Source organism: Geotrypetes seraphini, chromosome 3 (genome assembly GCF_902459505.1).
Source record: "Geotrypetes seraphini chromosome 3, aGeoSer1.1, whole genome shotgun sequence".
Lineage (NCBI taxonomy): Eukaryota > Metazoa > Chordata > Amphibia > Gymnophiona > Dermophiidae > Geotrypetes > Geotrypetes seraphini.
Genome location: NC_047086.1, coordinates 241,688,105 through 241,706,031, shown reverse-complemented (window position 1 = coordinate 241,706,031; position 17,927 = coordinate 241,688,105). Strand labels below are relative to the sequence as shown.

Genomic DNA, 17,927 nt, shown 5'->3' with positions numbered 1-17,927 from the left:
GCGAGTGCCCCCGTATGCAAACTTTAAACAAAAAAATAAGAAACAGAAGCAGAGCAACAGCAAAAGACTTCTGCTCAGACTGCTTGGAAAAACTGAAACTGGGTCTACCACTAGGGGGAGCGCAGCATGTGTTCTGAAAAGATTTAGATTTCTGCAACACCCGGACTGCGGGTTGGGATTGAACACCTAGCATATGGAATCCGGAAGGGACATAACAGAATTGCATTTGTATCCCCTTGTTTACCTGGTAGCTGAAAAGGAGCACACAACGTTAGGACCAATTTATAAGTTGGGGGTGTCACAGCAAGCAAGCGCCAGATAATCTTCTCGCTCATGCAAATAATATAGACTATATCAGGTTTTAAAGTCTAAGCTCCGGACTTCCGGTGGGGGATGTGGTTGTTGCTGCTCCTAGCGTTCCCTGAACAAATCTGCTTGCAATCATCAGCAGCCCCGCTTTCTGGCACCTATCGTAGATTGGAGTTCCCCCTTACTGCTTGAGCTATTTTATTGGCATTTTATTTGTGGATGGCCACAAAATTATCGAAGAAAGGGCATTCTAAGCTCTTGAAATGCTCTCTCGCACCCCAGGTTAAGAACCAATGCTCAAGAGGGACTAGAGGACGCCAAGCCAGTGGCTCCCTCCCCCTGTGCTGCAAGGCATGTGGAACATACCTAGTCTTTGGCAAGCCATCCAGCATGAATCCTTAGTATCCAGGACTGACGAGTCCATCTAGATCGATTCTGGGCCAAACTGAGGTGTTTTGAGACAGATAGAAGCTTTTATTTTAAAATTGGGAAATCCAATATAGCCGCCTTAGCAGTGATTTTAGTACCAAAAACGGCCCATGGGAGCTAAATAAGGTGTCAAAAAATTCAGGGAACAGGATTTTAGAGGTGGGGGACCCTGTCCCTAGCACCAGAAACCTTAAAAAGTCACTTTTAAAGACCCTTCCCTCAATTTCTCTTAAAGGCTGTCATAGCCTTATTGTGCCATGCTGGTTCCGGGAGTTGTAAAAGGGCAGAAACTACAGCTAGAGAACTTCAGACAAGCCTGGACATTTGGATAGCTTCCTTTTCAGACTGCTCTCAGTCCAATCGGCCGGACTAAGACTTCAACCCCCACCAGAACTTGCACGTATAGTTGGGGGGAGGAAACGCAGTCAACTCCTGTTCTTGGAAAAACTAAAACTGCCACGGGGTCGTTTAGCCTATACTCAAGCTCACTGCAGACAAAACCTGGAGTGAGTCTTGCTCCTAAGGGAACGGTCCCTGAGCTAATGGATGGTTAATGCAGTCTGGCCAAGCAGGCTGCCTCTTGGCTACAGATTACTGCTCTCAGAATCTGTGCTCTCTGCAGCCAGAGATGTCCCTAAATTGTGAACCGCTGTAGCACCGAAAATCTTCACGACCGGATAAAAACCTCAAAATTAAATTTAACCCCAAATTAAATTTTAAATAAACACAAGCCGGAAAGGCTGGCTCTTATCAACATGTGTGTGGAGAGTAAAACACAGGAATTACAGGACAGCCCAGAGGGATGGGCAGTGGAGTAGAAAAATGTAAATGAGGCTCTTGAGACAGGAACTCGTGATCAGAGATACACAATACAAGTATTCCAGAATGACGTGCCTATTGCACTAGAAACAGTAAAATAAAGTCAATGAAGAGAAACAAACGTAAACACAATGAGAAAATTTTTAGAAATCAGGAGAAAATACTTAGTTTACATTTCAAATCAGAGATAAAAAAAATTAAAGTTAATTACTAATACCGCTGTTTTACACATGCCTTTTATGTAATTTTATAAGTTAATCTTTCACCCGTGGCTATTATTAATGGGCTAACAAGTGACTGCCAACAATTCACATTGAATGTAGTCATACCCCCATATACAGTCATGTGAATAAATTAGGACACCCCATGAAATATTCAGTTCTTTATTAAGAAATGTTCACATATCGATATCAAATATATTTTTTATTTATCTATAGAAAAGATAATGATGTAATTGCATGTAAACAACAAAACTTCCTTGATTTACTCATGAAACAAAAGATATCCACAAAAATGTGTATTCTAACTGAGGAATAAATTAGGACACTCTACACCCTAATAGTTAGTGTTACCCCCTTTGGCTGAAATAACTGCAGCGAAACGCTTCTTGACATTGGTCTTAGAAATGTTTGGACCACTCCTCAATGCCGAATTCTTTCAGCTGTGAGATGTTTCACAATAGAATTCATGGTGGATTCTATGATAGTGAGCTGGCCAGGTCCTGCTGCAGCAAAGCATCCCCAAACCATGACACTTCAACTTCCATGTTTCACAGTTGGTATGAGGTTCTTTTCCTGGAATGCTGTATTTGGTTTACACCAAGCGTCCTTTTTTCTGGTGTCCAAATAATTAAATTTTAGACTCATCTGCCCACAGAACACTATTCCAGAAGTCCTGGTGTTTGTCTACCTTCTCCTGGGCAAACTTCAGTCTGGCCTTGATATTTCTCTTAGAGAGCAAAGGTTTCCTTCCTTGCACAACTTCCATGCAAGTTAAATTTGTGCAGTCTCTTTCTGATTGTAGAGGCATGCACTTTCACATCAACAGTAGCAAGAGCCTGCTGTAGGTCCCGTGATGACATTTTAGGGTTTTGGGACACTTCTTTTAGCATCTTGCTGTCTGCTCTGGGGGTCACCTTGCTTGGACGGCCAGACCTGGGCTTGTTGGCAGTTGTTTGGAAAGTCCTCCATTTCTACACTATTTTCCGGACTGTGGAATGGCTAATGTCAAATTCTTTTAAGATCTTTTTAATTTCCTTACCAGACTTATAAGCTGCTACAATCTTCCTTCTGAAGGCCTCAGACAGCTCTTTGGATCTCACCATGGTGTTCAATCTCACCTCAGCAGTCATGAGCACACCAAACTAAATGTCTGAGGTTTAAGTAGAGCAAACCTCCTTCAAAATGCTGAGTAACAATGTTTTAATTATGTGCACCTGATGTGATACACCTGTGTGTGCTTTGAGCCATTTTAAGTGGGAGGATATGTGGGGTGTCCTAATTTATTCCTCAGTTAGGATACACATTTTTGTGGTTATCTTTTGTTTCATGAGTAAATCAAGGAAAATTTTTGTTGTTTACCTGCAATTACATCACTTTATTTTCCAGAGATAAATAAAAAATAGATTTGACATAATGGAAACGGTAGAAAAATGGATATCAAGTCATAAACTAAAACTGAACACGGAAAAAACCAAATTCCTCCTTCTAGAGATGGAAAAAAAACCATCTTTCACTGAACTAGAATTAAATACAATCAAGTACCCAATGCAAAACACACTCAAAATCCTGGGAATACAACTTGACATAAATTGCACAATGCAGACTCATATCCACAAAGTCATCCAAAGAGCATTCTTCACTATGCGTAATCTGAGAAAAATAAGAAAATACTTCAACAAAGATCAATATAAGTTATTGGTACAATCCCTGGTACTAAGTATGTTAGATTATTGCAACAGCCTCTACTTGTCTTGCCCAAACTATATGTTAAGACAACTGCAGTCGGTTCAGAACACGGCCCTCAGACTCATCTACTCCCTTGGCAAATATGACCACATCACCAACGCATACCTAGACTCACACTGGCTACCAATAAAAGCAAGATCCCAGTTCAAATTCTACTGTCTACTATACAAAGTAACACACGGAACAGCACCCATATACCTAAATAACAGACTACACCGTAACCTATCTCATAGATTAAGGAGAACTCGGAGCCTATTCATTCACCCCCCTCTCAACAGAACAAGACGAAAGAAAATATACGACAGCCTTTTAGCGACACAAGCAGCAAAGATTGATCCCACCATCAACAATCTACTGATAAATTCAACAGACATCAAAATATTCCGAAAAGAAATCAAAACCCATCTCTTCAAAAAACACTTTCCATCATCATAACCCCTCAACAACAATAGAAAATACTCTCATGACCACCACCATCACCACCATAGCAATACATCAGAACCCTGACTTTCATTATTTCTGTTCATCACAACAACCTACCAGAATCCTGACTTTATTATATCTACTCATCACAACTACTTATCACAATCTACTATTAGCTTTCAAGATCTTCCGAAAAACCCAGATTAACAATTGTATCTTGACACATTCTTGAATCTATGTACTGCACCGCTACTGGAAATGTCCAGTCTCATAAATTGTAATCCGCTTAGAACCGCAAGGCACAAGCGGAATATAAATCACTAATGTAATGTAATGTAATGTAATGTAATGATATGTGTACATTTCTTAATAAAGGACTGAATATTTCATGGGGTGTCCTAATTTTTTCAAATGATCGTAAATGAAAATCCTCAGATGGTTGCTTTGAGTTAAGGAGCATTTATATACTCAATTATTCAATAAGATTTATTTATTTATTTTTTAAATTTCTGTACCGTTCTATATCAAAACTGTTTACAAAATGGTTAAATATATAAAATTTTAAAACAAATCAAGATAAGTAGAAACAAGATAGCATTAATTCTAACAATAGTCAATACTCAGAAAAATGCATCAATAAATAATTGTGTTTTTAACAGTTTACTAAATGAACTCCTGTCACTGCATTTCCAAATTTGGCCATGACTAATTTGACAATGACTAATATTTTTATTGAACAATATAAACAAGGCTGATTGATTTTTTTTTTTACTATGTAAGTTTTGTAATGTGATGTAAAATGTATTGTAAACTTCAACCTTTACTGTGTATGTTTACTTGTAAGCCGCTTAGGTGATAAGCGGATATAAGTTTTTAAAATAAATATTCGGTGAAAATCTTCATAAGTCCATATTTTATGAATCTATTTCAATAAATTATTCATTTTTCAAGACAATTCAGTGAAAGATCACTTATCTGTTCATTTAAACCGTTGTTAAGGATTACTCCTCCTGACAATCATCTTTCAAAATTTTCTTCTTCAGAGTCGCGGTTACTCACATAAAGTAAAGGGTTTTAAATTATGTAATTTTAACATATTAAGAAAAAGTTTTTCTGGATTACCTTTATTTGTGTTTCCAATGGAGTCTGTGCAAGAAAAGGAGGTTGTCCTACTAACATCTCATAAAGAATGACACCTACACTCCACCAGTCACAAAGCTGCGTATACCCTAAAACAAAAAGTCAAAACATTATTTTCAATTAAAAATGAACAGCATTTAGTGATTATTCTCTTGATTTTTAAGCTTACAATTCATATCAGCACCTGATACAAACCTCTCTCCCTGTCAAGTATGTCTGAAGCTGAGGGATTAATTCCCTACCTTTGTTGTGCAAGTCACACATTGCTCCTCTGACCAAGGGACACGGAAGGTAGAACTTTTCTTGAGTTTTTCATAACATTAGTGTACTAGTCTTTAAGCCCGTTAGATTAACGGGTGCTAGAACATATGTGTGTGTGTCTGTCTTTTTTTCTCTCTCTCTCCTTAGCCGCTTTCTTTCTTTCTGCCTTTCTTTTTCCTTGGCTGTCCATCACCACCCCTTGCCTGCTCCCCCTGTCCATTTTCCCTTCCTTTTACCTCCACTGTGTCCACCACCACCCCTTCACTGCTCTCCTTATGCAGCAGCAGCCCTTCTCCCTTTGTTTTACCTCCCCCCTGTCCAGCAGCACCTCTTTCCTTCTCCCCCTGTCCAACATTAGTCCTCCGTTCTTTTTTCTTCACCTCCCCTGTCCATCAGCATCTCTTTCCTTCTCCCCCTGTCCAACAGTAGGCATCCCTTCCTTTTTAATCCTCCCTCCTCCTTCTTATCCCTATGATACTCTTACCTTGCTCTGCCCCTGATCAGAGGTTCCCGACAGCTGCCCAGTTGCACCCATTGGAAAAGTTCCCACTGCCGCATCCCGCACCCCTCCTGACGCGGCTCCCGCTGTCCTTTCTGTCTGTCTCTGTCCCTGGCCCCCTTTGCCTGTCTGTCTTTCTGTGTATCTCCCTGACCGTGTCTTTCTTCTTTCCTTTCTGTCTCCCTTCCTCCCTCTGTCTGTCTGTCCAAAGCAGCATTCCATCCCCCTCCCCCCACACCAGTTCCCTGTGCACCTGCCCCTGTGTCTTTCTTATTTTCTTTGTGTTTCCCTTCCTCTCTCTGTCTGTCCAAAGCAGCATTCCATCCCCCTCCATTTCCCTCCCCCCACACCAGTTCCCTGAGCACCTGCCCCTGTGTATTTCTTATTTTCTTTGTGTTTCCCTTCCTCTCTCTGTCTGTCCGTCCAAAGCAGCATTCCCTTCCCCTCCATTTCCCTCCCCCCCCCCACCAGTTCCCTGTGCAGCAGCATTAGCGTTTCCTCTACCCGCCCCTGTCCCTTCCCCTTCCCGCGGGCCGGACTACAAAGGTGGTGATTCCAGCAGCGCTTTTATCAGTCTCCACACGCTGCTTCGGGCCCTTCTGCCCTGATTTACTCTGGCACGTCCCTGATGACATCATCAGAGACGCGGCAGAGCAAATCAGGGCAGTAGAAGGGCCCGAAGCAGCGTGTGGAGACTGATGTACACGCTGCTTGAATCGCCATTCGGACCCGCGGGAAGAGAAGGGGGTGGGCGGCAAAGGAGAAACGGAGATCGGCGGCGGCGACAGGAGAAACGGAGAACGTCGTCTGGCTGCGGTCCGGCTTGTGGAGGCGATCGGGTGGTGACGTATTCGCGCGCATGCGCACTCCTTCGGCCACAGACCTACAGCGCACGGAACACGAAAATAGGACTGCGCATGCGCGAGTTAGCCTTTTATTATATAGGATGGCAACATGTTACTGTAGAAAAGGTACCTGGCCCTCCCTCCTTCATTGAGACTTGCGAGTACTAACTTTATAGTAATCAACCCTGTCTGTATATGTCCGTTAAAGAGAGAGTACTATGTACAGTTTCCAAAACAGTATACAACAGGCACAATTTATTCATAAAGATGAATGTAATGAGGAATTAAATGCAGAATAATTGTACTGCTTGTTCAAAACTTTAGAAAAGGCCCAAAAATTGATGGAGACCCCTACAGTAGCAAGCAGAACATGTCTTTTTTCAGGTTCTGAGATACATCAAGGCAAAACTTTCACTTGAGACATGGCACTTATTGCCTTTGAATTATAGTGCAAATCTTCAGAGCCACAGCTCAAGGCTCAACTGAAGAGATCAAGACTTAGCTTGGACTTTGTACTATTCTGAAAGTTAGGTACTAGCAAGACTGAAGATTGTTTATAAGAAGCTTCTATACCGCTTCTAATGACTGGGGAGTCAATTCTGAGTGGTTTGCATGAGCTTCAATAAAGGTGTTACAATACACTTTTTGGTGATACCTAGCATTGCTGTTGGTCTCCCAAGCAGAGTGCCACGCTTTCTAAATCACTGGGAAAGAAACACAGAAACATGATGGCAGATAAAGGCCAAATGGCCCATCTAGTCTGCCTATCTGCAGTAACCATTATCTCTTCCTAAGAGATCTCATGTGTCTAGCCCACGCCTTCCTGAATCCAGACACAATCTCTGTCTCCACCACTTCTTCCGGGAGACTGTTCCATGCATCTACAACCCTTTCTGTAAAAAAGTATTTCCTTAAATTTCTCCTGAGCTTATCACCTCTTAACTTCATCCTTTGCCCTTTCATTCTGGAGCTTCCTTTCAAATGAACGAGACTCAACTCATTCGAATTTACCCATATAGGTATTTAAACGTCTCTATCATATCTTCCCTCTCCCACCTTTCCTCTAAACAAGCAGAGGTTCCCAACCCTGTCCTGGAGGACCCCCAGGCCAATTGGGTTTTCAGGATATGTATGAGAGACATCTGCATATAATGGAGGTGCCAGGCATATAAATCTGCTCCATGCATATTCATTAGGGCTATCCTGAAAACTAGTGCTGCCCGATTCAGGAAAAAAAAAATGATTTGATTCAGCCTATTGAATCGATTTTTCGATTCGATTTTCTTGCCCAATTGGGTGGGGTTTTTTGGGTGTTTTTTTTCAAATATCCTGGTGGGTTTATTTTATAACCTCTTCACCCTTTTTATAGGCTCTTCACTTCCTTTGCCCTCTCCTACCCACACTGGCGCTGTGATGTAAACAAACAAAAAAGACTTTTCCTCTCTCTGTTAAATCCTAGCTCACATTCACAGTCTAACACCAGCTTTGGCAGGATACACATATATTGTAATCACAAAACAGAAAATAAAATTATTTTTTGGTCATTATTCAAATCAAGTTGGTTCCAGGCTCTGGTTTCTGTTTGTCTTCTGATAACTCGCTTGCCAGGGACTCCTGCCCATTTGTCGTTTTCTTCTTTCTCTGTGCTAATCATCCATCTTCCATCTCTGTCCTCCCCTTCCATTTCTCTTCCCTCTCTCGGAGGTCTGGCATCTTTCCTTTTTCTCGTCTCCATCCCCGCAGCTGCAGCGATGGACCCCACCATCCCCAGATCCACCATCTCTCCTTTTCTCTACTACTAGCATCTCTCCCTCCTTCCCCACCACTGCAGGGTTCACCATCTCTCCCTTTCTCTTCCCAACTACCTTCCTATCCAGTATCTCTATCCATCCCTTGTGTCCAACTTATCTTTCTGTTCCTTCTCACCCTCCTTCCATCCCTTGTCCACCATCTCTCTCCCTCTCCTCTGTTTTTACACCCATTGTTTCTTCTCTCTCTCCCTCCATCCCAAGTCTGATATATGCACGTCTCTTTGAACCCCCCCTTCCCTCCCTCCCTCTCTCTGTGTACTTCTACACCAGGCTTCCCCCCCCCCCCCCGAAGGCCTGCATGTTCCCCTGAAGACCTTCTTTCCCCCCCCCCGACCTCCTGGTCTTAGCTTTAGCTAATACGGCAGCCTGCCCTGCACTAAGATAACTGTGTGCCCGTGGGGCCAGAGAAGGAACCCGCCCAAAACCACAAGCACCATACTGCACTGGTATCTCAGCAAGTCGCGTGGTGTCGGCATCCCTCTCAGCTAAACCATGGCGGGCTGCCTACAGCTACTAGACCTGTCCTGCAGGAAGTGACGTTCTCTCTTTATCTCCGTGAGACAGGGCCTGAACAAAGCTCTGTCCCTGACATTACCAGCTCATAATCCTTGCAGTCTGTGGACGTCGCTCTCTGTATTCAATTCACCTGGGAAATTTATGCGCAGGGCAGGGTTCGCGGACTGAGCTGTCAGCCGCTAGGAAGCAGAAGGTATACCTCGGCACTCATTGGTGGAATACAGCGGTAGCAGTGATACAGGTGTACTAGGAGGCTTGAAGGGAGAGAGTGCAAGAATAAAGAGGAGCAGAATTGGCCTTTGGACTCTCGCCTGTAGCCATTGGTTAAGCAGTGCGTGCAGACCAGAAATTACATTAGATGGAGTCCGGCAGCAGAGGGAAAGCCCAAACGGGTCTCTAAAGGGGGCCAAGTCACCGACTTGAATCGGTGAGTTTGGTTTTTTTGTACAAACTAATCGATTCGAATCGATTCACCCAAAGTGAATCACCAGTGTCTTATACAGAGGCATCAATACCTCCCTTTTTCTTACTGGCCATACCTCTTCCTATGCACCCTAGCATCTTTTTAGCTAATGCAATCACCTTTTCAACCTGTTTGGTCACCTTAAGATCATCACATACAATCACGCCCCAAGTTTCGCTCTTCTGTAGTGCACAGAAATTCTTCACCCCCTAAACTTTACCATTCTTTCAGGTTTTTGCAGCCCAAATGCACGACTTTGCATTTCTTAACATTAAATTACAGCTGCCAAATTTCAGACCATTCTTCAAGCTTTGCTAGGTCTTTCTTCATGTTATTACACCATCTGGGGTGTCTACTGTTGCAAATGTAAACCATCCAGCCCCATTGCTCTACCTTTAATTTAGCTAGCCTCTCACGAACACAACCCTCTGAAAAACGATCAGGGTCTACCACTTCTTCATCACTATTCACATTTGTCTTCTGCAGCCCCACAGCTTCAGCCATGAACACAGAACAGAAATATTTGTTAAGCAATTCAGTCTTCATCAGCTTCTACATATTCCTCCCCTTCACTTTTGAGTCTCATAATGCCACTTTTGTATTTCTTCCTATCACTACTATATCTAAAAAAATGTCTTGTCTCTCTATTTTACCGTGTCAGGTATTTTTTCTTCCATTTGTATTTTTCCTTTCCTGACTACCCAACCAGCCTCTCTAAACTTTTCCAGATATTTTTGCCTGTCCTCCTTTTTCAGCGATCTTTTGTAGTTTATGAAAGCTAACCTCTTATTCTTTACCTTCTCAGCTACTATTTTGAGAACCTTACTTACTTGCCTCACAAAAAGGTGTCACCCTTACAATAACTCCTTTCAGTCTTGCCCAATGCATTTCTACTCCTTCCAGACATTCCCATCCAGACAATTCCTTGACGTAATCCCCTATCCAAACAAAGTTAGCTTTTTTTAAAGCCTAGAAACTTTACTTTTGAATGAGCTCTCTCTATCCGTATTAATATTAAACGTACCATACAGTGATCAGTGGATGCTAGATGATCAACCACTGGAACATCAGAAACACTTTCCCCTTTTGCAAGCACTAATTCCAGTATGACCCCATCCCAAGTGGGTTCTATTACCAACTGCTGGAACAGTTCTCCTTGTAGAGAATCCAGGATCTCCCTACTTCTAGAATATCCCACAATAGGGATACCCCAATCAATATCTGGCATGTTACAATCACCTATTAGTAAAACTTCCCTTTTTTAAATTAAGATTTCTTCATATAATGCAACAATCAGAAATCAAATCAGAAATTGACATCTCTTAAACAAACTAAGATAAAAGAAACATTACAAAATTTAAACCCACTTTACGAGAAGGAAAAGCTTCCTCAGCTGCAGGAAATAATCTTTTACCCTTTTAAACCCAATGGAAGAAAATAAAAAAGGACATCATCATTAACTCTTAGGGCTCCTTTTACAAAGGTGCGCTAGTGTTTTTATTGCATGCACCGGATTAGCGCGCGCTATAGCGCATGCTACCCGAAAAACTACTGCCTGCTCAAGAGGAGATGGTAGCGGCTAGCGCGCGCAGCATTTTAGCACGCTATTCCGCGCATTAAGGCCCTAATGCACCTTTGTAAAAGGAGCTCTTAGTCTTATCAGCAATAAAAGTTTCCAAAGCTCAAACCACCTTTGCTTTTAGCTCTACCAGATTAGACCTGAGGCTTTTTCTTCCATTTTTGATTTACATCAACCCACTCTCACCATTTAGAAATTTATTATTTTCTATGTAGCATTCATTTTTCCTGATAATGGAAGGTATACTGTAAGGGGAAATGGGTTTTGTTGATCTTTTTTTTATATTTGTGATTTATAAAATGACAGTTGTATAGCATACTGTTCCTTTTTATACTTTAATAAAATGATTACAATATAAAATAGCTATTCAAGACTTGTGTGGATGGGATCAGACATTGTCCACAGGGATGGGGACGGGTTACGGGGACAAATTTTTTCCCTGCATCATTCTCCATCATGGATCCAGCAATTTGAGGGATTTCAAGCTTTGGTCCTTCCTCTTCCTGGGATGCTCTCATCTCCTCCCAGGACAGCATACCGGTTCTTCAGTACAAGGGCAGGTGGAGTCACAATACCAATCTTGCAGGGTTCCGTAATCTAAGTCCAGCTGTCTTCCCTGAGCACAGCCTCTTTTTCTGAACTGCTGGAAATTTTTGACGCTTCATGAACCATTTCATCGATGTACCTCTCATTCTCATGGATGCTTCTCAGTCCTGCCACCTTGTCTTGCATACTGGTGAGGCAACAGAGTCTGCTCACAAGACCTGGCTGTAGCCAGGATACTGAAATACAGACTTTATATTATGGTAGCACTTTGGTTTATGAAATCTGTCCATCTGTATTTCCAAAGAAATCCAAGTCCAAAACCTCTGTGCCAAAAGGATTACTGACAACAAATAGACCAGGCCGGTGTTAACAAAATAGAGAATTTCTTTATATTGCAAGTGGCAAATAATAAAAAGAGATTAGGTTCTTATCTTGATAATATATTTTTCAGTAGATAGGGATGGTCTTGCTTCCTCGAGTCTGTTGCAAGAGATACTGATCACTGCTTTCAGAACTAATGACAATCTTTAATAACAGAAAGCCGCAAGAAATTGTGAAATCCCTATGAAACTATATACAATCAATACACAATGTCTTCCAATTTATCACAGCCGGCAGAAAGTTCAGAAAAGCAGGCTTCAGGAAGGAGAAGGTCCAGGCAGGCACATCAAAAATGATGGACAGGGGATTAGCATACCATCCCTATCTACAGGAAGAGATTATCAAGGTAAGAACCTAATCATTTTCCAGTGCAACAGGGATGATATGCTGAACAAGGGAAGTACCTAAGCAGTTCCCAAAACCCTGGGTGGGAGAGATAAGCCTGCCCTCAAAACTAATGCTCCAAAAGAGAAGTCCTCCTGATTAGATAAGGCCCGACTTCATACAGGAAGAGGCAGTCAGAGCAAACCGCGAGTGATTTCCTGTACTTGCAGCTCCAGCTGCTCTCTCCTGCTGCCCTCTCCTTGTTGGCGGTTCGCGGTCTGAAAATACCACGAATGACTGGGACTGCGAACTGCCGACCGCGAACAACCGGGGGAACACTGTACTCCTCAAACATGTCAGGCTTCTTGGCTCTCAGAAGCGTACATATTGTCAGATCCGAGTAGCCCTTCCAGCTCAAAGCCGAGCTCTCAGGAGCCATGCCATGAGACCAAAGCGCTCCAGATTTGGTAGGATGATTGGACCCTTAAAACAGGTGTTTCTGAAGCAGGTATGTATGACCACATCTTTCTCAAGAAACAAAAATTTGAAAGAGAGGCTCGTTCCTTCCTTTCCAGCTCCTACACGACTCACAGTACCCTCTACACATGACGGACATCGGGCATACGGAAAATGCAGTGTTTGTCCCCATGTCATAGCCACAGATCATTTCACAAACGCTCGCACTGGATGCATCTACTCCTTGAAGCACGTCATCTACCTTATACAGTGCCCATGTAAAAAATTTATATAGGAAAGACAAAACGCTAAGGTCTGTACTAGGATGATTGAACATCAGAACTGCATCAATAGGGGCATTATGTCAGCACCCCTAGTGCAACATTGGCATGATATGGGCCATACAGCAGAAGATTTGAAGTACTTTGTTCTTAAAATTTTGACACCAAACATAAGGGGTGGTGATATAGATTGTGTTTATTCCAAGAGGAACAAAAGCTGATTTTTTAATTTAACAGTCTTACCTCCCCCAAGGTTTAAACGAAGAAATAGATTATAGTGTCTTCCTTTAATTTTCTGCTGGTTGTTGTCAAGTGCACATGTACTCATATCTGTACCTGTTTTATATGCCTTGCACATTGTTTTATGTCTTATATGCTGTATCCACCAGTTCACTTTAGTCTATTATTTTTCTAACTGCACCCCCCCCCCCCCATACACCCACAACTTGATGTTTTTTGTGCTGGTGCCACATATTTATATTCTTTTCCTTATACATTTGCATCCCTCCTTTTTAGATTTGATGTCCTTTTACATCTTTTTATAGTGATTCCATTATTAATTTATTAAGGGTTTTTTGGCAAGTCTTTTAGGCAAGGTTCCTTTTTATATATTTTTATATTGTTTAGACACTCTGGATTTTTTTTTTAACGTTGGTTAGACTCCTTATACATTTTTCAGCGTTTTTTAGCTCCACCACATCCATAGCTCCTCTCAATGATGTCCTCTGCTTTAGGCAAGGTGTCATCATTCTTTTTCCCACTGCACCACTACCTATTTTTAGCGCCCATATGTTGCTGCGTTATCCTTTCCTGAATTGTTTGTGAACTTTCATGCTGTGCACCACAAGAGTACTCCTCATGGTAAATTTAAAAACAAACAAACAAAAAAAACCAACTGGTCCCATTTTGTGTATGGGCTTCTAAAATAGTTTTTTTAACAATCTGGCAATAGGTTTATCTACCATTTTGAAGGTAGAAGCTTATTTATATTTTCATTCTCTTGGGTTTGGTTTTATTCATGCTTATTGTTTTCCTCTACACTCTTGTGGATGGCTTTATTTTCAGCGGCTTTTGTTTATCTTCAAGATACAGTGGGGATTCCTGTGATATCTGCATGGCTTCTTGGGGTGGATCCTGCGCCTTTAGCTAAAAACTCTAGTGCTACCTCCACCAAGGTTCCTTCGGGGTTAGGTCAGCTTTTGAAACTTAAAAAGGCTTCATACATCATTTGTATGAATTCAGGAGTGAACCACTGCCTAGGTTGCCCAGAGGATCCTGGCAGGGTCTTCCATGCTGGCACGCAGCTGCACTTCACTGGAGATGCTAAGTCCGCTTTCTCTGGCTCCTGTCAGAATGTTTGGTTCAGAAAATGCCACCAGAAGCATAAAGGGAGATGAAACCCAAAGCTCTCAACCCTCTATCACACACCTCATGGCATGTGGAACCGTGCCCCCCTTCAGATAGGCATCTGCCACAAATCTGACATGAGTCTGAAGTATCTCCACCTGAGGAGTCCATCTACACTGTTTTCTGTCAAAAATAAGGGGTATTGAAGCAGATGGAGGCTTTTAAAACAAATTTGGAAAATCCAAGATGGCTGTTGCAATAGCAATTCTTTGCCTAAAACGGTCCAGGGAGGAAAAAACCCTCAAAAAATGCTGGGAAGGGGTTTTGGGAGGTGGGGGACCTAATCCCTCACCTCAGAAATCTTTAAAAATTACTTTTAATGAATTCCTTATTTTCCCCATGGGCTGCTATATCCTTACTCACTGTGCCATGCTTCTGTGCTGGAGATGCATGGGGAAACCTCTGATTAGAGGACGGAGAAGATTTCTGCCTCAGATAAGCCTGGAGTCCAACAGATGACTTGTTTCTTCGAACTGCTGTCCAGTCCCTGACTAGACCCTCAGACCTCCACCAGAGCTGCGTAACATCATGGGGGGAGAAATCAAGTCAGCCTTGATCATGGCTACAGGAACGGCTCAGTCTGTGCTCAAGCCCATGCACACAGAACCTGGGGCATGATTGCTCCCAAGAGTACGGACCCCAAGCTCTGAGAAATACTGATGCAGACTGGTTACACAGGAATCATGCGAAGCATGGGCCTGTGTGCTACAGATCTCAGCCCTGAGAGTCTGTAACTTCTTGCAGCCAGAGATGCCCCAAGGTGACAGGGATCCTCTGCGAAAGCCTCTGACCAGATAATTAAAAAATCTGAAAATAAGACAGATTAAACAGACAGCTTCTTACTCCTCACTCGTAGACAGTAAAACTGAGGGGGTGGAGCTCATCCCAGAGTGAAGGGAGGTGGAACATGAAAACAAAACAGTGAGTTCTCTATAACCCTTGTGGCTGATTGTAGGGATGGAGGTCTGATAAGTTCTGATCCAGGGCATCAGAACACAGGCAAGGTCAGCACACAGGTAGTTCTGAACCAGGCCAGGTCGGCACACTGATCTAGGCCCTGTGTGTGGATCTAGGCCCTGAGTAAGGCTCTGTGCCCCTGTGAAAGAATTATGAATTATTCCCATTCCCTCTCCCGTCTTGCCATGCAGCCATTCTAAGTAAAGGAAAATGCTAGCATCTTGTCACAAGACCCTTGTCACATATTAACCTGACACAGGTTTACCCTTATCCCTTATATGGGCAACAATCAGACTTTGCCTACGTGCAGGCCCTTAGCTTAAGGCTAATTAAGAGAGCATAAGAAGCATGCATTATAACCTTTGGACTGTCACATACTTATCTTATTTGAGCTGTCCTTATTTGGAAAGGACATCAAAGACTCAGGCTCTGTCCACATGTTAATCAGGCCCTTGTCTAAGTGCTGAGTTGGAGGATGATCATGAGGTAAAGGGAGGGTGATCACGATGTATAAGCATGTATCTTTCTTTGTATCCACCAATATAAAAGCATGTACCTTTGTACTCACCTATCATGAGATGTGTAAACGATGGAGTTACTATGATGTCATTAGCTTAGAAGCATAATAAAAAGGGACTCGGAACTAGCCCCTGGCAGCGCCTCCTTCTCGACTCTAAGACTGCGTGTGTGTGTTTCCTGTGTGAAATTCCTACAGCTGATGAGAGCTTAACCCACTGGTCAAGACTACCAGTCCTGTTGCATACAAAACAGTTATAGAATTCAAGAAAAAGTATAGATAATGCTTAGTTGAGAGAAAGTGAAAAGCCTGAGACCAAATAAATATATCCTACAGTGTTGTGACAGGAATACAAGGAGACTACATGGGTCTGTCTGCCATTGTACTGTTTCTTTGTAAAATATTACATCCAGTTAGTTTACAATTAGAGAATGAGACAGGGTCAGGTACCCACAGTTAACTGCGGGTCAGAGACAGAGTCCATGGGGACAGGGTCAAACTGTCCCTGTGTCATTCTCTAAAAATTGAGACTAGTATCAATATGTAAAAACTTAACACATCTTAGACAACTGGCAACTAATTCAATGATTTAAAAAACTGCACAAGCTGCTTTTCAAATTTAAATGAACTACTGTTAAATGACATAATTTGTGTCTTGACTGCTGATCTGGCTCCTAGCATTTGCAGTGTCCCTTCCCATCCCAAGCATCTTACTGTCACTACAACAGATTTATCCATCGTTGCTGGTATCAAGGAAAATTTCCAGCATTTAATAGACACAGTTTAGGTTCTCTTCTACACCCATGTCTGAAAGACTACCTTCCGAAATGATGTAAAAACATAGGCAAGTGAATCTTTGGGAAGGTTGTACCAAAACCTGATCGAAATGGAAGACTCTATTTGTGATTTATAAACAGTTGTACAAAATATTGTCCCTTTTTATATTTTAATAAAAATATTTAAATATGAAATCATAAGTGTTCGTGCAAATGGGGACAGAGCTCTAGGGGACAGGAATGGGGATAGAGTTTGTAGGGATGGATTGCAACTCTGAACAAAAAAGTATTCCATTAAAAGAAACAAGAAAGTTATTTTCATAAAGTGCAGGTCCAATAAAGATTGTATTTACCTGTTCTTAGCAATACTTCTGGTGCAATATAGTTAGGAGTACCAACTAGTGAGTGTGCCAAGCATCGCTGGTGCTGCCGCACTGCCCTTCGTTCCAGTGGCTTCAGTCGATCTCCACACCTGCAGTTGGCAGGGTCTCCCCACTCACTGCTGAAGTCCATGCTGTCTTGGCGTGGGTGGTCACCTAAGAGAACACTCATACTAGTTAATCCATGTGAATTTACTAAACTGTATTCAAAATATATATATATTTTTAAATCACCCTTTTGAGACAAATATAATTAAGTAAAAAGTAAAATATAATTTTCACAGCCGGAAATGTGAATCCACTTTTCAATTTTTTTTGTATTTGTGGTTTAAGAGCTACTAATTTATCTCTAATTTTACAGTTAGTTTAGTTTATTAGTTTGTGGCATTTGAAATAAAATGTACAATCTAAACCTAAGACTCTCTGTACTCATCTAATATACCTTGAACCTTAATAGGGTTTAAATAAGCAGCTCAAAAATAAGATGCAGTCTAGTTCAACAGCAAGAGGAGTGCTATCCAGTCTTTTGAATTGTGTCATATGTATGATTATCTCCCACTTGGCGAGAAGTTATATGTGTGTACTTGCTGCAAAGAGCTCCTAGCTCTTAGAGAACGAGTCTGCTCCCTTGAAGCTAGAGTTGCACACTTGGAAGAGCTGACCGGAGACAAAGAGGTACATAGAGGAGACCTAAAGGGATGTTGTAGAAAAGTCCCACCTCCAGTTTGGCAGCCTTTGCTGCCTTGGAGGAGGGAGGTCTCCTAAAAAGAGAACATCACCCTGGTGATGAAGGAACTAATTCTATAGCCAGGGGATGCAATATCCTCTTGAACTAAGGATG

General features: G+C 42.1%; 1 protein-coding gene across 3 annotated transcripts in view; it reads right to left on the bottom strand.

Moving 5' to 3' along the window:
• LATS1 (large tumor suppressor kinase 1) overlaps positions 1-17,927 on the bottom strand; it is a 114,793-nt gene that overhangs the window by 32,467 nt on the left and 64,399 nt on the right. For all 3 annotated transcript variants that reach the window (XM_033937266.1, XM_033937265.1, XM_033937267.1), the window contains exons 6-7: positions 17,060-17,242; positions 5,070-5,176 (exon numbers count right to left, since the gene is read on the bottom strand). In XM_033937266.1, the coding sequence (XP_033793157.1) occupies positions 5,070-5,176; positions 17,060-17,242 (290 nt within the window). The remainder of the gene's footprint in view (positions 1-5,069; positions 5,177-17,059; positions 17,243-17,927) is intronic.